Source organism: Procambarus clarkii, chromosome 16 (genome assembly GCF_040958095.1).
Source record: "Procambarus clarkii isolate CNS0578487 chromosome 16, FALCON_Pclarkii_2.0, whole genome shotgun sequence".
Lineage (NCBI taxonomy): Eukaryota > Metazoa > Arthropoda > Malacostraca > Decapoda > Cambaridae > Procambarus > Procambarus clarkii.
The window spans coordinates 13,076,872-13,101,081 of record NC_091165.1 but is presented as its reverse complement, the minus strand read 5'-3'; the positions used below and the strand labels follow the sequence as shown (position 1 = coordinate 13,101,081).

Below are 24,210 nucleotides of genomic sequence, written 5' to 3'. Positions count from 1 at the left end.
CTTCTTTTCCTTAGATAAGTGTCAGATTTTTTCCATACATAGACACTCGAGTGGAAGAAAGTTACCCATGAGTTTCAGGTCTGTCATGAGGGTTTTTCCTTCACAGCAGTCAACTGAGAACTGTTTGCCACTACCCTTTCCTGCAGTATAAAGGCGTGGCAGCTCCACGCCATTTGCCAATACAGTAGTTGTTTTTGGCATTGTATATGTTAGTTTCTGGGGGGGGGGGGAGGGGTTCGGCTTCCCGGACCTATCCAGGCTGATATGTATATATATCCGGGGACCACAAGCCAGAACCTGGCCCCCTCAGAGAGGCATGAGGAACAATGGCCTACAGAAATGCATATGTGTGTGGAGCATTCTATGTCTGCATCGACCGGGCTGGGCACCCAGAAAGGTAGGCGCCCCAAAACAAACCCCTAATCTGGTTAAACTACTACAGAAAACTAACAAATACAATACTTACAGGGGCCCCCAATTGAAAGACGAGCAAACGAGCATGACGTCACACTTGCCGCATTGCTTGTCTGCGCAGCTCCCCCCTCCCCAGGAGGGGAAAGGGGGGGAGCCCCAGACCCATCGCGCCAGCTATCCACCTATCAGTTCTCGGCTGATGTAATTGTGGCTCAGTTGTGTGTCACTCGCACATGAGCTTGGACAGCTCGTGTGCGAGTGACTACAAGTGTTGGCTGTGATTCTGGGTGACCTGAAATTCTGGGCCATCTGATAGTGGGCAGGCACATCATGACAGAGAGTTTACAGAACAGCAACATTTATTGTTACCTTTTGAAACCTATTTTTTTTCAAACAGTTGCTATTTTGTCGAGTTCATACTTTCTGTTTTTTTTGGTTTCCTGGTGATCTGTGATCCCCAGGCTCCTCTCGTGTCGTAGATTAAGATCCTGACTTATGGTAGGCGAGTGTTGGTCTTGGAGGTCTGTTGCATCTCGCTAAAACTTGGCTGTACCTGCTCAAAGCTTATGAAGTTAGTGATAGCCTTTTCCAAGAAAAGGGCATTTCATTACATTTAGTGCATCATTTTTTCAGATGTACATCCAGCCACCTGGTGTTCCTTTTAGTGGAGCACAAGGGGTATCCCAACCTTTGCTGCCTCCACCACCTCTCCAGTACTACCCTCCAGTGTCTATACCCTCCACACTTGCACAGGTAAGAGCACTGTGAGTTCATTATTAGGTACCCTCATGACCATGCCCTATAGATAATAATTCTTATCAGCCCTATGTTTTTTTTTATCATTTTTTTTTTTTAGTTTGAAGAAATTCATCTGTGTATATTATTTTAATAGTACTCATCCATGTAACAGGACTTTAGTTTATATGAATAATGTTTATTCAAATTTGATTGCTGCTTAACACAAATTATCAAAGTGCTCTTCTGTGAGGAGTCCCATCGGCTCCCTGAAGCTATCATCACTGTTTAAGTGCCATTCTACTTAGTGTCATAAGTTGTGGAGTTCTTTTTACCTACCTGGGACCACTGTTCTGAACCTGGCCCCCTCACAGAGGCGCAGGGAGCGATGACCTATGATCAATTTACATTGATTATAGTTTGCCATCACCATCACCATTGATCAAGTTTGCCATCACCAGGGAAGGCACCCAGGAAAATAGGTGAATCAAAACAAACCACTTCCTGGTTTAAAAATACTACCAAAGCTCTCAAAATTCCAAAAGAACTCCCCCAGTAATAAAAGAAACAATCAAAACATAGTGAAACTAGCCCCCCCTGCTAGTTAACTCCATCTTTCCCTCCCCCCCCCTCATTGGGGGGGAGAGGAGCAGGCACCTGGCCAACCAGCTTCAGTTTTTTAACAATGTGTTTACCTAGTGGGTGTGTTTCTCTGGCACCTCTGTTATGTTTTCATGTGGTGTTTTCTTGTCTTTGAGGCAGTATTTTACATGGGAGTGTGTGTGTGAGAGCCAGGAATTTTAGTGTACCGGAGCTGCATGAGCTCAGGGTTTCTTTCCCTGTGTGCTCTGTGAGTACTGCCCTTGCGTGGCCATGGTTATCTTCCCTGGGACATTTGGGGAATGCTCCTTTTAATGGGTCTCCTCTCTTGGGGTGGTCCTTTCCTTTAAGGTCTGACCTCAAGGGGGGCATCATGGGGAGGGTTTGATCTCAAGGGGGCCTGACAGCTGAGTGGACAGTGCTTCGGATTCATAGTCCTGAGGTTCTGGGTTTGATCCCCAGTGGAAGCGGAAACAAAATGTGCAGAGTTTCTTTCACCCGGATGCACCTGTTCACCTAGCAGTAACTAGGTACCTGGAAGTTAGACAGCTACTATGGGCTGCTTCCTGGGGATGTGTAACAAAAAGGAGGCCTGGTTGAGGACCGGGCCGCGGGGACGGTAAGTCCCGAAATCATCTCAGGATAGCCTCAAGAACCTCAAGAAGGTAAGCCAGGTGTCTTGGGTTTTCTGTCTTGCCTTGGGTTTATGAGTGTTATTGGCTTGTTGGGCACACTGTGGTCTGCATTTCCTGTTATTAACACTTTCGCGCTATCTGGACGCGCCGGCGCGTCCCGTTTCGTCTAACGCTAACGCATAGTGGACATAAAGTTGAGTCCTCTTTTAAAATATTTGTATAAAATTCAATTTTTATCCGATTTACTTTGGGTTTGTTTCAAACTGCGCGCTATGAGGCTCTCTTTCTCACCACTAGGCTGCATGGTACAATAAGTTCATGAAAGGTGTGGATAACTTCGATCAAATGGTATTTTGTCCCAAACGGGTTGCAGGTGGGTGACTTTAGCCGTTTATACTGGTAATGCTTCCCCCATATCATGTATTATATGCATATGTCTGTTTAGGGAATTTTATTCCGATCAATATACAACCAAAAATAACTGTGTGCAACAAGTATAAACTTGACAAACATAACAAAAGTAAAAACATTTCGTGTGTGTTTGACGCTCACTGATATGTTCCAGCGTTGTTTTATATTTGGCGCTATTCTAACTTACGCTTTGTTGATATTTTTTACCTATGGGCACATAGAACATTCTATTGCGAACACATTGACACAAAAATGAATGACGTACATAGAAAATTAATGTCATGAGAGTGAAATAAGTATAAACTTTCAAAGCGCCGTGCGTCGTCCCGTCACCGATACCGGGTAACAATTTCACCACTTCCCACACTCTTGCGGGCGGGCCGCATCATTATTCTACGCTTATATTCATATCACCGTGTTGGGAATTTCATTGCGAGTCCATTGATACCAAAATTAACGCTGTAGAATAAGTGTGGAGGTGATTACAATCCCAAGAGTAAAAACATTTTGTTGCTGATGGGCGCTCACGGCGAGTCATCTTCGTAGTTATTTATTTGGTGCTGGTATCCCTATATGTTTCGTGACTTTTTTTACTGATGTTCTTCTAGAGAATTTTATTGCGAACACGTTGGTACCAAAATGAAATACGTAGCATGAGAACTAAGGTCAGAAGAGTAAAAAGAGTATACACATTTTTGTTTTTACGCTTAAGCGATAAAAACGCCGCGCGCACATAAGGTTGGCTGAGTGACCTTCGCCGAGAGCGCGAAAGTGTTAAGTTAGCACAGGGCATGACAATATTTCTCCCAGTCTGCTCCTTTAGTTATTGATGTTTGGTTGATTCGGCAAGGGGGAGGGTGTATCATTTGTTGTGGGCAGTGGTTCGTTCCTACCTGTGTGCCACTGGCTCCGCTGCGGTGGACACTTTATGGGGTTTATCCTGTTTGCCTGTTTGAAGGCTTGTGTATCACAGGTTGTCCACCATGTTATCAAGGCTAGCCAGCCAGTATCCATTAATATGTCATTAATCTTTGCAAATATGCTGCTCTCAGCAGTATTTTCTAATACAGGGGTACCTCGGTTTAAGAGTTTAATCCGTTCCTGGAGACAGCTTGTATTCCGAAAACTCGTATTCCGAAGCTAATTTCCCCATAAGAAATAATGGGAAATGAATTAATCCGTTCCTGACTACCCCAAAAACCCCACATCAAAATAAATTTTATACCTAATTCATCTAAATAAAACTACAAAACTATGTTCAAGTTATTACTTACCCTTGCTGAGGACTGCTGTTGGTGTATGGAAGATGTGAGGAGGTGGGAGGAGGAGAGGTGTTACTGTTTGGAAGGGGAGTCCCCTTCCATTATCACATCAGGCAGTGAGGACTTCACTGGTATACACACTCTGGCACATTTTGCCTGCATACCACTAGGACTTGCTTGTCTTACTAAGAATCTGTCTAAAGACACTTGTTTTTCCCTACATTTTAACACTTGTCTGTAGTAAGACATCACATTGTCATTTAAAAGGTCAATGCAATGGCCTGCTACAGCTTTATCTGGGTAAGTTTTTTCAACAAAACTTTGCAGTTCTTCCCATACTTCACACATTTTCTTAATCAAGAAGGGACATCCTCTACTGCCTCTACTCACAGCTATTTTCTTAGGTTGAACCTTACCAATGGCTTTCTTGAGACCCATGGTGAGATATATAATGACAACTTTTATGCTCAAATGGCCAAAAAAACGACAAAACACTGTAAATCCTTGTGAAGAATTCAGGTGGGATAGTCACTGGGCGCGAGACACTGGTAAACTGAGGCGCGATCGCCATGCCACCATGCGCTAGTCGGCCTGTACACGTATCAACAAACTCGTGTTACGAGGTAACCCTCGCCTTCTGAGGCACATTTTCCGAGCAAATCCTGCTCGTATTCCGAAAAACTCGTATTCAGGGACACTCGTATTCCGAGGTACCACTGTACAGTAGGTCTTGGGCAGATATTCAAGCTTGTGGGTTTTGGCAGTCTAACTAGGTCATGGCAGCCAGATATTTAGTCAATGTCCCTTCACCTCATTGGTCCTATGTTGCCCTGGGTTGTGTTTCCTGGCCATTGGTTTCTCCTTTAAATTAGTACCTGCCACCTCTCCTGGTAAGTCCCTTCATTTTTCTCTGTAGTTAATTAGTTATGGGAACCACAAAGAGGCTCCCTCAGAAACCCAGCATTGAATGTAATAAAACAACTCTTTCTAGCACAGGTGGCTCTGTTTCCCTCTCTCCTTCCCTCTTTAAGTTTGTTGGTTCGTTGCATTGGATTTTCTCTGCTCCGGAACTGAGTGGCAAGCTGGCGGAGGACCAAGCTCTAAGGCCACCTGGTGTCAGCACTTGGTACTAATGAGTTCGAGCTGGTTTCAAGTATATTATATTGTTTTGGGGAGTTGTTTGGCAGTTTTGAGGCTTTGAATCTTTTGAACCAAGCAAATATCTGTAAAGCTTTTGACATTCTGAATATTTTTCCAGTGAAATAGTGGGATGTCATTCTGTACCTTTGTTAGAAGGGGTGGGGCAGGTACTGACTCTGGTTCCTGGTAGGCGAAACAGAACTCCCACGACTGATGTGACTCGATAAGATAGCTACAGGGAACCACTTAGGTTCTACCAGAAAGAGGTAGTTCATTAGAGTCAATGCTGGGTTTTCTGTTGGGAGCTCCTATCACTGCCTGGAGCTATCATGCTAATATGCGATATATTAGACAAGGGCATTAGTCAATGGAGTTCAGTCTACCAGCAACCACGAGCAAGAACCTGGCTCTCTCAGAGAGGCACAGGGAGCATTGGCCCCATAGAACCCCCCCCCCCCTGTGGTTGGGCGTTTTCCTAATCTGCCATCGATCGGGGTTAGGCACCCAGAAAGGTAGGCATAACAAAACAAACCCCACATAATAAGAAAATTGCAATAAAAAAACAGAGTGGCAGCACTCCCCCAAATCCCAAGGAAACAAGCAAACATCTCACCTCGCCGTCACACCACTTGTCTGCACAGCCCTCACCTTCTCAGTAGGAGGAGGGGTGTAGCCCCAGTCCCTCTGCACCAGCTACTCGGCAACTCCAGTTCGTTGGTTAATGTGATCTAGGGTGGTTGTCAACTCTGGCCTCACTTTCTTGGCAGTGTTTTGCATTAGTGGTGTTCTCTGCGACTGAGTTATTACCTAAGTGTAGTTACAGGATGAGAGCTACACTCGTGTCCCGTCTTCCCAGCACTCTTTGTCATATAATGCTTTGAAACTACTGACAGTCTTGGCCTCCACCACCTTTTCACCTAACTTGTTCCAACCGTCTACCACTCTGTTTGCGAAAGTGAATTTTCTTATATTTCTTCGGCATCTGTGTTTAGCTAGTTTAAATCTCTGACCTCTTGTTCTTAAAGTTCCAGGTCTCAGGAAATCTTCCCTATCGATTTTATCAAATCCTGTTACTATTTTGTATGTAGTGATCATATCACCTCTTTTTCTTCTGTCTTCTAGTTTTGGCATATTTAATGCCTCTAACCTCTCCTCGTACCTCTTGCTCTTCAGTTCTGGGAGCCACTTAGTAGCATGTCTTTGCACCTTTTCCAGTTTGTTGATGTGCGTCTTAAGATATGGACACCACACAACCGCTGCATATTCTAGCTTTGGCCTAACAAAAGTCGTGAACAATTTATTTAGTATATCGCCATCCATGTATTTAAAAGCAATTCTGAAGTTAGGAAGCGTGGCATAGGCTCCTTGCACAATATTCTTTAGAGGAGCTGCCTCGTATGGGCCAATAGGCCTTCTGCAGTTACCTTTGTTCTTATGTTCTTATGGTCCTCAGGTGATAGTTTTCTATCTAGAACCACTCCTAGATCTCTTTCTTTATCAGAATTCTTTAAAGATTTCTCACATAATATATAGGTTGTGTGGGGTCTATGTTCTCCTATTCCACATTCCATAACATGGCATTTATTAACATTAAATTCCATTTGCCAAGTGGTGCTCCATATACTTATTTTGTCCAGGTTATCTTGAAGGGTATGACAATCATCTAAGTTTCTTATCCTTCCTATTATCTTAGCATCATCAGCAAACATGTTCATATAATTCTGTATTCCAACTGGTAGATCATTTATGTAGACAATAAACATCACTGGTGCAAGAACTGAACCCTGTGGTACTCCACTTGTGACATTTTTCCAGTCCGATACATTGTCTCTGATCACTGCCCTCATTTTTCTATCAGTCAGAAAATTTTTCATCCATGTTAGAAGCTTACCTGTCACCCCTCCAATATTTTCCAGTTTCCAGAACAACCTCTTATGTGGAACTCTGTCGAAAGTCTTTTTTAGGTCCAGATAGATGCAGTCAACCCAACCATCTCTTTCCTGTAATATCTCTGTTGCTCGATCATAGAAACTGAGAAAATTCGATACACAGGATCTTTCAGATCGAAAACCATACTGTCTGTCTGATATATCATTTCTCTCCAGGTGTTCTACCCATTTAGTTTTAATTATTTTTTCCAATATTTTGACTATTACACTTGTCAATGATACAGGTCTATAATTAAGGGGGTCTTCCCTGCTTCCACTTTTGTAGATTGGAACTATGTTAGCCTTTTTCCACACATCAGCTACAACTCCTGTAAACAGGGATGCCTGAAAAATCAGTTGAAGTGGAATGCTGAGCTCAGGTGCACATTCTCTCAGAACCCATGGTGAAACTCCATCTGGACCAACTGCTTTGTTCTTATTTAGCTCCTTGAGCATTTTTTCCACTTCGTCTCTAGACACCTCTATGTGCTCTTTGTTGTTCTCTGGAATTCTTACTGTGTCTGGTTCCCTGAAGATTTCATTTTGTACAAACACACTTTGGAACTTTTTGTTTAATGTTTCACACATTTCCTTTTTATTTTCTGTGAATCTATTTCCCATTTTCAACCTCTGAATATTATCCTTTACCTGCAATTTGTTGTTTATGAATTTATAGAATAGACCTGGTTCTGTTTTACATTTGTCTGCAATCCCTTTTTCAAAATTTCTTTCTGCCTCTCTCCTCACTGCCGTGTAGTTGTTTCTCACATCTTTGTATCGCTGGTATGTTTGGGGGTTTGGCCTCTTCCTGTATTGATTCCATTTTTGTGTCTTTTGGTCTCTGGCCCTCTCACAATTTCTGTTGAACCAATCCTGTTCCCTAGTTCTGCATCTCTGTTTTGGTATAAAAAAATTTTGTGCCTTTATCATATATTTCATAAAACTTGACATACATCTCATTCACTTCCTTGCCTAGCAACAAGTCTGTCCAATTATACTCACTAAAAAATTTTCTAAGGTTGCCATATTGTCCTCTCCTAAAGGCAGGTTTTTCAATTGCATCAGCCTTCTTATTTTCTTCCAGATTATAATGCATTGCATACTTTATTCCCAAAAAGACATGGTCACTTTTACCCAAGGGAGGAAGGTACTGAATGTCAAATATTTCTTCCTCCTTCCTGGTAAATATCAAATCTAGCATGAAGGGAACGTCCCCTTCTCTCATCCTCGTAGCTTGTTTAACATGTTGATACAAGAATGTTTCCAGGATGAGGTCTACAAATTTACAGGTCCAAAAATCTTCTGTTTCTGGGGGGAGCCCCGTCGGCTCCCCGGGGCTTTACCGGCTGATATGCTAATGTCAGACTTTGGCATCAGTCATGTGTATGGAGTTCTAGGGCCTACCGGGGACCACGAGCCAGAACCTGGCCCCCTCAGAGAGGCAAGGGGAGCAATGGCCTATAGAAACCCCCGTGTGGTTGGAAGCATTCTATGTCTGCCATCGACCGGGTCAAGCATCCAGAAAGGTAAGCATTCCAAAACAAACCCCTATTCTGGTGAAAATTGCTACCTAAGCCGAACTAGTGAATAGAACTCTTCAACAGAAAACACGGAAACTAGTATGACGTCATACGTCACCGCGCCGCTGTCTGCGCAGCTCCCCCCTCCCCGGGAGGGGGAAGGGGGAGCCCCAGACCTCCCACGCCGGCTATCCACCCATCAGTTCTTCGGCTGATGCTATAGGCAATGGTTATGTGCTCCGGCTCCAGTGGTTGTTTCAGCACTGTACCTAGAGTGTGGTGTCTGTTTTCTAGGTGGTGCGTGAGCCGGGTGTGATTCTTCAGTACTCGGGCTGCATGCGCCTAGGGTTCCCTTCCCTAGGTGCCCTGTAAGTACTGCCCTTGGGGCTTGGGGCCACCTTCCACAAGTTCCTTGGGTCCTGCCCCTGCTTGGCCGTTTACCGCTTGGTTTTCGGCCGCTCTTTGTGTGCTCGGGTGTTCTGTCTCCCTTGTTCGCCTTAGAGTAAGGGGCAGTGTTTGCACTGGTGGGGCGCGGGGTACTGTGCAGCTTGTCTTTACCAATCATAGCGGCCGGCTCTGTTCCGCTTGGGTACGCTGTCCTCTTGCGGGGTTTTCTTTTTCTTTTGTTTATATACCTGGTGGGGGGGTCTGCCTTCGTTCTTGCCCCTTGTGTCCCTTGTGTTCTGAGTATTTCTGGTGGTACCCCCTGCTAGGTCCCCGTGAGTGTACACGTCCCTGGGGTTCAGCTCTTAGAAAGTTGTTTGGTAGCTTGGGTGCCGGTTAGCAGTACCCTGCCTGGGATTACCTGAGCGCGAGTCCTCTTAAAGTAAACGCTCGGGACCCTGGGAAACCCCTGGGGGCGCGCGGGTCCGATGGATGTGACCCCAGAGCCCCCCCCTCGCTTCCAGCGAGTTTGAGGGTTGCTCTCACCTTTTGTCTCTGGGTGACTCTCTGTTTTGCCTCCGTCTGCTGCCTGTGGGGTCGGTGACACCTTCGACCCGGTGTCCTGCGAGTTTGGTTGCTCGTTGTGGCTCGGTTACCCAGTTGTGCTAACAAAGCGGGTGCGGGCAGCAGGGGCGTTGCACTTGAGCCTTGGTGGTGGCAACGTTCTCGTGGTTTTCCTCCCCGGGAGCCCCGGGGCTGCCCTGTTGTATTTCGTTTTGGGACTTGGGGGTGTTGGTTGCTTCGGTTCCATCCACGCCCCCTTGTCTTTCCCCTGGTTCACCCTTCCTGCCTGTATCCGGTTCCTTACCGTCTGTAGGTTCAGGGCGGGGTGTTTGGTGGTGTTGAGACTCGGGCAGTCTCGGGGAATTCCCCTTCCGGGGTAGTGACGGGGGCATTTGGGCCTGTTCCTCCAGCCGTGTTGTATGAGTCTGCCAGTGGGCTCCCTTCCTTAGTGTTTTCACGGCTGCCCCGGTTTTCTGGTACGGCCGGGGCTTTGGGGGAACGGCTCGGCCCCGGGGCCTGTCGTGTAGGTTCCCGGGGCTGGGGAGGGGCTGACTTGGGGGGGCCTAGGCCCCGTTAGACCCCGTGGGGGGTTTTATCCCCCTCTCGGCGGGGCTTGTGGTTACGCGGAGTGGGGTCTTTCCTCCCCACTCGCCGTACGTGCTGTTGGACGTCGGCCCCTCCCCGGGCTCGGTTCCTTGGCCTTTGAGTCGGTTGGTTCCGTCCTGTGGGTGGTTGTTTCCTCCCCCGCTTTTTGGGACGGTGTTTTTGTCATGTTTCCCCGTTCGATGGGGTTCTGCGTGACTTTTGATCTCGGGTGCGCCTGCGCCTTCGTGTGCCTTCGGGACTAGTGTTGGCTTCTGTGTTCTCGAGGGTACGGGAAGGTTTTTCGCTACTTCCCGCATTATTGGAACGTCTGTCGGCTCCTAGTACTTGTCGCCCTGTTGGGCTACTTGTCGCCCTGTTGGGCTACTTGTCGCCCTGTTGGGCTACTTGTCGCCCGGTTGGGCTACTTGTCGCCCGGTTGGGCTACTTGTCGGCCGTTTGGGCTACTTGTCGCCTGTTTGGGCTACTTGTCGCCCGTTTGGGCTACTTGTCGCCCGTTTGGGTTCCCTTTTTTTTGGGGCTCTTTGCTTCTTTGGCCGGTTTTATTGTTCCTGCTTCCTCTTTTGGCTCTTTTCTCGTGCAATAGTCCTGGCTGGCGCCTTCCCGCAGGGAGGGTGTGCGGTTCGGCCAGCGTGTTATGCGCATGCGCCGTGGAGTTTGTTTTGGTCTGGGCGATGGTTCAGTGCTGGGGTTTTGCGCCCTTTTTTGCTACAGTGCTTCGCCTCTCGTTCTTCTTCCTGGCTGCGGTATGTGCCCCTTTGCGCCAGGGGTGTCCTGGTTCCCAGTTGTGGGGAGGACACCGCGGTTTTCTGTGTCATGGGTGTGGACCGCTTCCTTCGCCTCTCCGTTCTCCTGCGGGTCCGGCTCTGGCGTCTTCACCTGGCGGTGCTCCCAAGTTCTTCTGGGCACGGTTGAGTCGTGTCAAGTTCGAGCCACCATTCGCCAGGTGAGTTTCTGCGGTCTGGCGTCTTTTGGCCGGGCGCTGGATGCGGCGGTGTTCATATACCTGTCTTTATTTAGGTATAATTTTGTACGACTGAGACCGTTCGCACACCAGTGACTGTCCCTTTTATCACCCCTTCCTGTCCCCCTCATGTGCATGTCCAACCCATGCTGGAGTCGTTCAGGGGACCCTCCTTTTTTAATGTGAGGTGTGGGGGTTGTAGGGTTGGTTCTGTACTCACCTGGTGAGGCTCCTGGCTGTGCTTGCAGGATTTGAGCTCTGGCTCTTGGGTCCCGCCTATCTGGTAGAACTTGCGGGATAGTACCAGTGGAGTGCAGTGGTGCTATTGGCACTTTTGGGGAACACTGTATTACCATCAGTGGTCTGTGCTTGTTACACGACCTACTTGCGAGCATAAGCCTTCTTGCTGGTTCGTCCGTGGACTTCCAGGGCGCACTGGCCTGTTTTCGTATGGCAGTTCCGGCCCGTCCTGGTTGTGGGGGTATGTGGGCCGGTGGACTGCTCCTAGCAGCTGCCTGGTGGGCCATCCTCTGGCCGGTCTGGCCTGACCTTGGGCCGGGCTTGAGGTGTAAAAGAGCTCCCAGTACCTCATCCAGCAGGTATCGAGCGGGGTTTCTCCGCCGTCGGTCGCCTGGTGCAGGTTTCTGGGCCTGCAGGGTTTTGTCGTGTCTCCGTTGGCCCTGTCTGGGGTCTGCCTGCTCCGTTCTCTGCCTTTGCAGAGGGGAGTTGCTATTTACATGTTGCATGTTGCAGTGGTGCCTGTTGCTGCTGCTGCTGCACGTGAGCATTGGTACCGTGTTTCACGGTGGCGTGTCCTTGTTCCTGTGTCCGGTTGTGGAGTGGCGCTTTGCTGCCGTTTTGTGCCTGGGGATTGCGTGGGGTTTTTGTCCCTGCCTGATTGTCCACCCCTGGTTGTTCTCCTGGTTTTTTTTTTTTTTTTTGTGCTTCTGCTCTTTCTTCCTGCCTCTTCTGCAGCAGGAATGTTCTGCGTGTGTTCTTAGGCGTTGGTCAGCCTGTGTCCTGTGATGTGCTTCTTTGTCTCGGTCTGTTGCAGTTGTTCGTGCCCCTTGGTTCGGGTCCTGTTCTGGCGGCGACCCTTCCGCCTTCTTTGGTTTTCCTAGCTTGCCCTGCCGGTTGTTGTTTTATTTTTTTGGGGGGGTTCTTGCGATGTCTCGCGTCGGACCCGTCGTTTCTGAACTCCTGGCGGGCTTGCATGCTTCGGAGTTTTTCTGTTCGGCAGACGTTCCATCTCCTTGTGCCGCCTGGGTTTCGGTGGTCGCGCCCGAGATCTTCTCGCGGCTCCGCCTTTTTCCTGGGCTCGGGGGGGCCTTGTCGGGGCTGCTTCTGTTCTGCCTCGTGGTCTCGCCTCCGGTTGGTGGTCGGGTGGCTTCGTGGTAGGTGTCCCACCTGCGTGCTTTCTTGGCGGCAGTATGGGGTATTTTGGCGGTCCTTCCTTTTCCTGTCCCTTCTTCGGTGGGTCCTTCTTGTTGGCTTGGTTTACTCTCGGCTTGGTTTTCTAGTGGGGGTTGGGGGCCGTCGTCTTGCCACATACTGTCGCCTCTTTTCGTGCGGCGCAGGCGGAGCCGCTTCAGCTTGCTTTCGGTCTTGGTGTTGCTTCTGCACCGTTAGTCAGCTGTCTTGTGCGTCATTTCACCTCCGGCCTGTTCGTGCGCCGCTTGCACCATCCTGGTCTCTGGTCAGCGTGCTCTGTCTTCTCCTCGGTTGGTAGTGCCCCTTCGGTTCCGGTGTGTTTTTTCGTCGGCTCTTTCCTTTGGGCCTTTGCCTCTGGGGGTCGGTTCGCTGTGTTTTCTTGCTCCTTCGGTTTTAGCGTTTTGGTTGTTTGATGGCAGCAGTCTCCATCTTTTCTGGCGCGGGGTGGGGCTGCTGCATTCTGGAGGGGTCCAGGGTTTGTTGGTGCTTTGTTGGTCGGGCCGGGGGTGTGTCGTTTTTGTGTTCAGTGGCGGCCCTCTGCTGTTGTTTGCGTGCCACGGCGTTTGGGTCCGGAGCGCGTTTTGCGTTGATCCGGTTCTGTTCTTCCCGGTTCGCGGGTGATGGTGTCCCGGGTGGTCAGCCGTGTTCTTGCGGCTAAGCTGCCTGTGTTCTTCCCTCATGCCTGTGGCGTTCGTGGCTTCGCTGCTCTCGCTGCCGTCTGGGCGACGTGGCCTTGCAGTCTTTCGGGCATGGATTTTTGGTGTTCGTGCAGGGGCCTTGCTGCTCGTGGTTCTCGTGTTGTTCCCGGGATTTTCGGGGCTGTGGCGCCTTGGGTTGGCGTTTGCTGCCGGTTGTCTCGCCTCCTTGGGGGGTGCGTGGTGTCCGCCTCCCGGTTTTGTCCCTTTGACCTTCCTCTGTGGGTAGTTAGCCCCGGGGAGCCGACGGGGCTCCCCCCAGAAAACCAGCGTTGAATGTAATGAAACGCCATTTTCTGGGTGAGACCCGGAGGCTCCCCGGCAACCCTCCCTCCCTCCGGTCGGCGTTTTTCGCGTGTTTTGACATCCAGCCTCAGAACTGATGGGTGGATAGCCGGCGTGGGAGGTCTGGGGCTCCCCCTTCCCCCTCCCGGGGAGGGGGGAGCTGCGCAGACAGCGGCGCGGTGACGTATGACGTCATACTAGTTTCCGTGTTTTCTGTTGAAGAGTTCTATTCACTAGTTCGGCTTAGGTAGCAATTTTCACCAGAATAGGGGTTTGTTTTGGAATGCTTACCTTTCTGGATGCTTGACCCGGTCGATGGCAGACATAGAATGCTTCCAACCACACGGGGGTTTCTATAGGCCATTGCTCCCCTTGCCTCTCTGAGGGGGCCAGGTTCTGGCTCGTGGTCCCCGGTAGGCCCTAGAACTCCATACACATGACTGATGCCAAAGTCTGACATTAGCATATCAGCCGGTAAAGCCCCGGGGAGCCTCTGGGTCTCACCCAGAAAATGGCGTTTCATTACATTCAACGCTGGTTTTTAGCTTCATATGCTTCCCAGTCTATGGATTTCAAGTTGAAGTCGTCGACTATTAACAGTCGTGATCTATCGTTATCCGCTCTCGCTAGATCTCTCTCATTATTGTTATAAGACCTTCTCGTTTACTATCTAGCTTCTCCTTTGACCATGTGCTGCTTGGCGGTGGACTATAGACTATATGCATTTATGATCATTAGTTTATCATCTTCTTGGCAGATTTCTAGTGCTATTTTGTCAACTTTTTGTGGATTGGCAGTCATTATTTCGTTCACCTTTAGGTGTTCTTTCACCAGCACAGCAACGCCACCGCCTTTCCTAATTTTTCTGTCCCGTCTCCAAATTGAGTAGCCCCTTGGGAATATGACCTCATTTAAAATAACATCTTCAAGTTTTGTCTCCGTGAGTGCAACAATGTCTGGTGTCTGTAGCTGTATTACATCACTTAACTCCAGTATCTTCGATCTTACTCCATGTATGTTGGTGTATGCAATCTTGAGGAACTTGTTCCTCTTCTTATTTTTCACTCCCCCTTTCTCTAATGATTTTGTTGGTTTGCCTTTATGTACCACTTTACTGGTTTGCCTACCCCTATCACTTTGTAGAAAAAAGAATTTATTTCTTCTTCATTCCTGCTCTCATTTAAATGTTTTGCCTCGGCGAGGTTCAGTTTCAGCTTCTCTCTATCTTCTTTTGAAAGATCTCGTCTTAACGACCACCCTTTCCCATCCTCATCACTTTGCAATTTTCTAGCATTCCTTAGTACTTCTTCCATCTGTTTGGCACCGTTTAGGGTGATCCTCAAAGGTCGATCTTTCCCTTTTACGTACCTGCCTATTCTCCTGTAGTCGCACACATTCTCTATGGTTGTAAGACCTTCTACGAGGCCAACAATTTTATCTACTACTTTAGCTTCTTCTACAGCTCTTTCTGACCTAGATGTTATCGCCTTTTCTTTGCAGCCAAAAATGATCAGGGACTTACTCCGATCAACTGTGTTTTGCACCAACTTCGGGTTAGATGCCAATTCTTTTCTCACTTCCAGCCTAATGTTTGTTTTATCTTGGTTGCTGCAGTGTTTGACTTCCTTTACTGCTTCTTCTATTTTTTCCTTCTCCTTGGCCACTTGTGCATAAGTGAGTTGCATATCTTTCTTGCACTGTTCTATTCCCTGTGTAACTTCCTCTATCTGTGCTGACAAAAGCTGTTTCTCCTGTTGAATTTCCTTACCTAACCTATTGTAGTCATTTATGTTTAAATTTACTTTAACTTCTTCCAAAGCTATTTTTAAGAGTTTATTTTCTTCTTTCATGGCTTTGCAATTTGTTTCCAATTGATTCTTATCCTTGCGCAAGTCTTTCACTAAACCCTCAAGACATACAACTTTGCTATTTCAATGGTCATTACTTTCTTTCAATTTGCTAATTATTTCTACATGAGAGTTCACTATAGTATCTAATTTTACTAACTTGTTGTATAGACTGGTTATATCAATGCTTTCTTCATTGAATCCAGCAAAATCAAGGTCTGTTTTGTATTTCCTCTTGCCGGCGGCCATCTTGAATGTTCTTCTCTGCACTGGAAACACTAGGGCAACTTTTTCTCATCCAATTTTTCACTTCCCTTGGTACATTCCTGTTATCTCGCCTATTTTTCAAAAGCACTATACCTTATGTTCTCTGGGACACCACTCACTATCATCATCCTGTACTACAATACTTAGGATTGTTGAAATATGCTGGAGCTCCTCTTGTCTGTCTCTTGGGAAAGAACTTGGGATAAGTGTGTGTGTGTATGTATATATACATTTTCATTCGGAAGGGGTTCCGTTCCCTTCACTGTCAATGGGGCATTTTGTGGGTGGGGGGGGGGCAGCTTGCTCTGTTGGCCCCGCAGTTCGTGGGTGTTTTTGGTTGTCTTCCGGCCTCTGGTGGCATCGGGCGGCTCCTTCCCCTTTGGGAGGTTCGAGGCTGGCGGGGTGAGCTTCTTTCCCTGTGCTTCGTCATGTCGTCTCTGTGTGGGTGCGGGTGCGTATGGATGTGGTCGATCTGCCCCATCCTTCCCTAGTTTGTAATTGGCACTTGGTGTATTTACTCAGCTTTACCGGATCTTGGTGACCTGTCTGCGTCTGCTCGGTATTCGGTTACTGGCATACCTCGATGACTGGCCGGTGTGGTCTCCCAGTCGGTCCACTCGTCTGCTTGCCAGGGGTGTGGTTCTTTCCAGATTGCCGGGTTCGGGTTCCTGGTGAACTGGAGGACATTCCATCTGGTTTCGTCCCGGGTTCGGACCTGGTTGGGTCTTGTTTAGGACTGTTGGACCGTTTCTTTCTCTCCCTCCAGAGGCGTTGCTGCAGCTGCGGTCCCACCTTCGGCTGTTTCTGAGGGGGGGGGGGTCCCGGCTCATTCTGCAGTTGCTCAAGGAGTTGTGTGGGAGTCTGAACTTCGCCATGTTTGTGGCAAACCCGGGTCGGGTTTGGCTTCGGCATCTGTTTAGATTCCTTCAGAGATGCCCCTTCCACATCTTTCGCGATCATTTGGTTTGTCCTCTGGGGACCTTGTGCCGGTGCTGCGTCGCTGGCTTCCTCTTCGGGGTTTTCGGGGTTTCGCGTCTTGGCGCTTCCCCAAGCCTTCACTCGATGTGTTCACGGATGGGTCGTCTCTTGGCTGGGGCTTTGTGACCAGTGCTCACCAGGCCAGCCAGGGACAGTGGAGTCCATCCTTCCGTCAGGCTCACAGCACAGTTCAGGAGTTCCCGGCTGTCTGGTTTGGGCTTTGGAGGGTTTGGGTCACTCGGGGCTCGACCATCCGGCTCTATTCAGACTGTTCTCTGGCGGTTCATTGCTGGAGCCATGGGGGTTTTCTTTGGTCCTTGCCTCTTTGGGGTTGGTCCCTTCGAGTGGCGCGTCTGCTGGATTCTCAGGGTTTGGCTCTGTGTGTGGTTCATGTCCGGGGAGTGTCCAACATCCTGGCGAACGGCCTGTCTCGATTCATTCCTCTGTTCACGGATTGGCTGGTCATCGCCGACTTGTTTCATTGGCTCTGCCGGAGATACGGACTCCCGGACATGAACATCTTCGCGTAAGCGTGGTCTCCCATTCTATGTGGCGCCTAGTCGAGGTTACGTTACCTGTTCCTCTTCACCCGATCCAGCTGTTGCTTCGGGTTCTGGCTCGGTTGGAGTCCTTCCCAGGAAAAGTAGCCCTTGTGGCTCCTTCGTGGCCGGCCCATCTTTCTTTTCAGATGCTACTTGATCGGTGTCCGAACCAGGGGCATTTCTCTTATGGTAATCGGGTGGCTTAGTTCATGGTGTCCCACCTTCGAGCTTCGTCTCGGCGACCATATGAAGTTCCTACCGTTTCTTTTTGCCATTTTCTTGCCATTTTCTTGCTCTTCATAGGTTGTCTTCTCATTTGGATCGGGTTATCTTTTCCTTGTTTTTTTTCAGGACCATCATTTGATGCTTATTACTATTGCCTCGTATCGTGCGGCACTTACGGAGCCTCTCCAGCTTGCGATCGGGTGGACGTCATATCCGCTTTGTTCCATACACTTTCTCGTGTTTTGTTTCACCTCCGGCCTGCTAATGCGCCGCCTGAGCCGTCCTGGTCCTTGGTCAGGGTGCTCTCTTATCTTTCCTCTCCTCGGTTTGTTGTAGCCCTTTCGGTTCAAGATTGTTTTTCAAAGGCCCTGTTTTTGTTGGCATTGGCCTCTGGGGGCTGGGTCGGGGAGCTTCCTGCTCTCCTCCGGCTCAAGGGTTTCTGCTCTTTTTCGTACTGGTGGTAGGTTTGTACGTCTGCAGCTGTCTCCGTCTTTTCTGGCAAAGACCGAGATGGCTGCTTTCCGAAGGGGTCCTTGGGATATTGATGCTTGATTGGTTCGGCCGGGGGTACATCATGTGTTGTGTCCGGTTGCGGCTCTTCGCTGCTACCTGCATGCCTCGGTTGTGGTGGCTGGGGATGCGCTTTGGGTTGATCAGGATTCCCTCATTCCCTATTTCAAGGCTTGGGTCTCCCAGGTCGTTTGCAGGGTCATTCAGTCTAGCCAGCCTGCGGTCTATCATTGTTCCTGTGCCGTTCGGCCGTTTGCAACTTTGACTACCGTGTTTTTTTTATTATTATTATTATTATTATTATTATTATTATTATTATTATTTTCTACCACAGACGTGGCCACACATTTACAATGCTAACCAGCATATATACATTTTCTTCTGTCCTCCATGGACAGGGTTAGAGATGTGTTAAACATATAGTTCAGGGGTTTATTGAACAATCAACCACAGAAGGTGATTCGGTGCTTTTAAAATGCTAAGCTAACCTACATACATAAATACATAGATACACAGATTTACGTATGCCCTACATAAAGTGTTCAATGTGTCTTTTACATAGTGTCATTAATGTGCATTTACAGGTGGAAACTTAGTACCCAGATGAGCCACAGAGACGTTAGAAAGAATTTTTTCAGTGTCAGAGTAGTTAATAAATGGAATGCTTTAGGCAGTGATGTGGTGGAGGCTGACTCCATACACAGTTTCAAATGTAGATATGATAGAGCCCAGTAGGCTCAGGAATCTGTACACCAGTTGATTGACAGTTGAGAGGCAGGACCAAAGAGCCAAAGCTCAATCCCCACAAGCACAATTAGGTAAGCACAAAGGTGAAATGTAATTCTGATCAGCTTCCATATATACCTTATACACATACATATACGTGTTTGGTAACATGTTTGGGCTCATATTCGGGTGCGGAGATTTGAAGATCGCACAGGGTCCTGGCTGCCCGTTATTTTGTGAGCGTGTCTGCTCCTGGGCGTTCTTGTGTTGCTTTGGGTTACAGGTTGCAGCGTATTGTCTCGACTTCGCGTTGCAGAGTTTGTGGCGGCCGCCTCTTTTCGTTTACTTTGGGTATGTAGCTCTAGGGAGCCGTAGGGGCTTCCCTCAGAAAACCAGCGTTGAATGTAATGAAACACCATTTTCTGGATGAGCCTCGGAGGTGCCCTGGCAACCCTCCCTCCCACCGGTCGGTGTTTTTTTCGCCGGTAGGTCTGGTAGGTCTACCACCCTCCCTGGTAGGTCTGAACTCCATAGCTAATGTCCCGGTCTAATATAAAATACATTAGCCCGATAAGCTCAACGAAGCCTCCGGGGCTCACCCAGAAAATGGCATTTCATTACATTCAACACAGGTTTTTTAAATGTATGCTCTCAATTTAACGGCCTATATGGGGCTGTACCCTGGTCGTTATTTCCGAAGTTAAGTTGGGTTGGGTAATTTTTCAAGTAACATTCAGGTAGGATATATTTTATACTGTATAACTAAAATTAAATAAAGTTCATTGTGTAATTGCGTTCCAATTTAGTGCCACGCCAACAATTAAGCCAGCTGGTGGCTGCTGCATGGATGATGTGTGAACACGGTCTGATCAAGTCCAGATGGGTGGGAAAAAATTGGTTCATTCCTTTGTATTGCAAAATATTTCATGTATCAATCAGTGATTGTTAACACTATCGGTCACTTTGGACCGGACTTGCGTCCACTATAAAAATATTTGTATAAAATTCATTTTTTATCCAATCAACCTAGCGATAGTATCAAAATAAGCGCCTTTAGAATGCGCACAATTTGATACCAAAATGAAAGATGTAACATGAAACTTGATGTCTGAACACTTATATGATTATAAATAGGTTTTTGGTCAAAATTTTAAAATATTTGTTAAAATTCTATTTATTGTGCTATTATGTTGGGACTAGTTTTAAAATGCGCGCCTTTACGTCGCAAACAATTTGATACCAAAATGGAAAATTAAAAATTTACGTCAGAACACTGGAAAGATATAAATAATTTTGTGATGATGAGCTTCTAGAATTAAAATATATGTTAAAATTCCAGTTATTGTTCTATTATTATGGGACTAGTTTTAAAATACGTGCCTTTTATTGCGAACAATTTGATACCAAAATGAAAGACGTAACACGAAAATTGATGTAATCAAACTGAACGAGTATACACATTAGGTTGCAGTATACAAATTGGTGCTCGTTCACGGGTAACTTTAGGCTTTTCTGCGGGGAGGCACTCAAGGCTTTTGTACATTATATTCATACACATCTGTAGGGAATTTAATTGCGAACACAATGATACCAAAACGAGCGACGTAGCACGAGAATTAAGGTGAGAAAAATGTAACGAGTATGCACATTTTACTGATTTTGTGCGCTCACGGGTAACTTTTACCGACTTTAGGCTTTGCTGTTGGGAGTCACGCCAGGCTTTTGGACATTATATTTATACACACCTGTAGGAAATTTAATTGTGAACACAATGATACCAAAACGAATGATGTAGCACCAGAATTATGGTGAGAAAACTGAAACAAGTATACACATTTAGGCGTCGCCGCACGCTCGTCCGCACCATTGGGGCCATGACGTCAAAGTCTGCGGCGCGCTCGTGGGGTGCGCGATAGTGTTAATATTTTCTCCATAAAATTTTAGAGATGTGTTTTGTTTTACCCTGAACAGTGCAGGTAATGTATTTTTAATGTTATGACACAGGCTGTGGCGGCCAGGCCATACAATGGCGATCGAGCCTTGTCACTGAGAGCTAGCCAAGACAAAATATTTTGAGCTCACCTTTTCTCTGCTAATGATAGAATATACATTTGCAGAGATTAATAATTTTTGAGATTTTCTTTTGTTGAAAAGAAAACAATTAATATGTTGTAATACTATAATAAAATTGGTAAATTGACTTACTTTTAATGAAGCTGAAGATTACGTCATCCTCTGCAGCGCTTGTTTTATATTGTTCAGTACTGTATACAGGGTACATATAGTATGTACACTTATTTTCAGGCATTCACTTCCTGGGGGTGGAGCTAGCCTTACTACTAATTCACATGAGTGCTAATTCTAAGTCACAATTGAAAATTATTTCTACTGTATATTTACACTGTACAGTATCTTTTTGTCAAGGCTTAAATAATCATTAACACTTACAATACTGTACTCTATAAACACTTTTTACACTAATTTATATGCCTTTCAATCATATTTTATATCATTAGCGGAGGCTACACAACTTTTGATAGGAATTCAGCATCGGCAGATGCTCCATGACTTGTCGATGGGAATTCAGCATTGGCGGGTGCAGCATATCTTGCAGAACATTTGTTGCCGGCGGAGGCTGCACGACTTGTTGATGGGAATTCAGCATCGGCGGGTGCAGCATAGCTTGCAGAGCATTCGTTGCCGGCGGAGGCTGCACGACTTGTTGATGGGAATTCAGCATCGGCGGGTGCAGCATAGCTTGCAGAGCATTCGTTGCCGGCAGAGGCTGCATGACTTGTTGATGGGAATTCAGCATCGGCGGGTGCAGCATAGCTTGCAGAGCATTCGTTGCCGGCGGAGGCTGCACGACTTGTTGATGGGAATTCAGCATCGGCGGGTGCAGCATGGCTTGTAGGGCACTCGGTGCCAGCGGATGCTGCATGACTTGTTGAATTCCCAGTGGGTGCTTTCACGAACCGTTGAAATAATGAATTTATCTATTTTTGTCTGAATCTGATTTTCTCTGGCTAATATTCTGAGACATTGTTCTCAACCGTGCGAGTTCACAGTAAACAATGCGGTCACATGGCCAGGCGCAGTACATTCTAGGTCCGTAGGAAAAAAAAATACCTATTGCCTATAATATAAAAGGTATTTGATAAGAAAACAAAGAATTTTGCTTAATAACAATTGTTTTAAAATATTTTATTAATAATAATTTAGAATTTTCTTCATTAAACTGAATCATTTTAAAAGAAAGTTAAGATTTAATATACCAGGGTATATTAGCCAGGGAGACCAGGGAGCCGGTCGGCCGAGCGAGGGAGCCGGTCGGCCGAGCGGACAGCACACTGGACTTGTGATCTTGTGGTCTTGGGTTCGATCCCAGGCGCCGGCGAGAAACAATGGGCAGAGTTTCTTTCACCCTATGCCCCTGTTACCTAGCAGTAAAATAGGTACCTGGGTGTTAGTCAGCTGTCACGGGTTGCTTCCTGGGGGTGGAGGCCTGGTCAAGGACCGGGCCGCGGGGACACTAAAGCCCCGAAATCATCTCAAGATACCCTCAAGATACCACTCTCATGATCGAGGTTAGTGGCCTAGTCGCCATGTGAGGGGGTGCCAATGACAAAACAAACCCAATACCGACCATCGGTAATATCGACCACCAGACCGGTATATGAGGCTCCAGATACCGATCTCCCAAACTGGTCGTTATTACCGGCAGATCGCTATAAAAGAGATCGTTAAATTGAGTGGATACTGTATATTTTATTGTTTTTTTAATATTTTCATCACTGTGTTTTTAAATGGAAATAGTTGAGTTTGGAAACATTTTGACATTAACTTTATCTAAATATTTATAAAAACAACAAAAATATGTCCTTGACAATTGCACTAAGAAGTTTTTGCCGAAACCAGGTGTGCAGTGCAGTGGTTAATGCATGCTTGTTTGCCCCTGTGCTTCCTCGTGATGTTGGCCTTGTGCAGGTTCCTACCCTTTCGGCATCTTTGGTTGCTGAGGATTTGCGCACCTGTGGGCATTTGGCTTTGGTCTTGCGTTTCATTCCTAGTCTTGAGCTGTCTTCGGACTGGCTTGAGGTGGATGTGGGGGCATCGAGTGCCGGGCCTTCGTCTGGTGCGCTGGCCTTGGCGGCCTGTGTGTCGGCCGAGCTGTTGAAGCTGCTTGCCCGATTCGCAAGGTGGTGGTGTGTCTGTTCTCTGCTTCCCGTCTCGCGTGCCGGCAGGCTGTTTTCCCTCTCTCTCTTTGGAATCTACTTGGGTCCTGGCTCTTAGGTTTTCATCACTGTTTTGTCCCTTGCTCTCTGCAGAGACTACTGTCACGAAGTTTCTACAGGCGGCTTCATCTAGTTGTCGTCCTATTTTGGACTTGTTGGTTCTCCAGGGTGGCCATTCTCAGCTTTCTCAGAAGGGTTCTGCAGGTTGGGGTTGGCCATTAGTGCCAGCTTCTGAGTTGGCACTTCCTTCACAACTGACGTCGTCTGGTCGGCGCAATGATCGCTCTGTTTGTCGGCCGGCTTCTCGTAAGGGACGTCGGCCCTTTCACGAGTCGCCCTGTTGACGGGGCGATTGGTGGGGGAGGCTCGTCCTGTTTTCTCTCGCTTTGTTCCACGATTCATGGGTGTTTCGTGTCACTTCCTCCGATCTGTGGTGGCGTTGAGTGGCTTACCCTTCTTTGGGGGGTTCGGGGCTAGCGGTACTCCGTTGGGTCATCTCGGAGTGCTTTTAGGCGTGGTTGAAACAACCTCTGGCGCAGGGGATTTGCTGCTCTTTTGGTCCTGGTAGTTGGTTAGTTCGGTTGCAGCGGTTGCGTTCTTCTCTGGTGAAGAACGAGACGGCTGCTTTCTGGAAGGGTCCTTGGCTTATTGATACTTGGTTGGTCAGGCTGCGGGTGCATCATGTCTTGTGTCCGGTTGCAGCTCTGCGCCTTACCTGCTCGCCTCGGCTTTGGTGGCTGGGGATGCTCTTTGGGTTGATCCAGTTTTCTTTGTTCCCTGTTCCAGGACTTGGGTCTCCCAGGTCGTCCGCAGTGTTATTAAATCTAGCCAGCCTGTGGTTTATCCTCGTGCCCATGACATTCGTAAGTTTGCTGCTTTGGCTGCCATCTTCGGCAACATATCTTGGGCTGACATTTGGGCGTGGGGATTTTGGATGTCGAACAGGGTCCTGGCCGCCCGTTATTTGGTCAACATTCCTGGTCCTGGGTGTTCGTGTGTGGCTTTGGGTTGCAGGTTGCCAGCCAGTTGTCTTGCCCTTGACTTGAGAAGCGTGTGGCGGCTGCCTCCCGGGTAAGTCCCTCTTTTCCTTTTCTTTGGTTATGTAGTTCCAGGAGCCCCTGGGGCTCCCCACAGAAATTCAGCATTGATTGTAATGAAACTCCATTTTTTGGGTGAACCCTAGAGGCTCCCTGTCATCCTCCCTGCTTGACCTGACAGCCGAGTGGACAGCACTCAGGATTCGATCCCCAGTGGAGGCAGAAACAAATGGGCAGATTTTCTTTCACCCTGATGAGCCTGTTCAATTAGC

The 24,210-nt window shown here is 47.6% G+C and overlaps 1 protein-coding gene across 1 annotated transcript in view; it reads left to right on the top strand.

The window, feature by feature from the left end:
• The window catches only part of LOC123760069 (zinc finger SWIM domain-containing dorado), a 123,805-nt gene that overhangs the window by 75,672 nt on the left and 23,923 nt on the right, over window positions 1–24,210 (top strand). Inside the window, 1 exon segment of the mRNA XM_045745505.2 lies at window positions 1,048–1,167. Coding sequence (XP_045601461.1) covers window positions 1,048–1,167 — 120 coding nt within the window.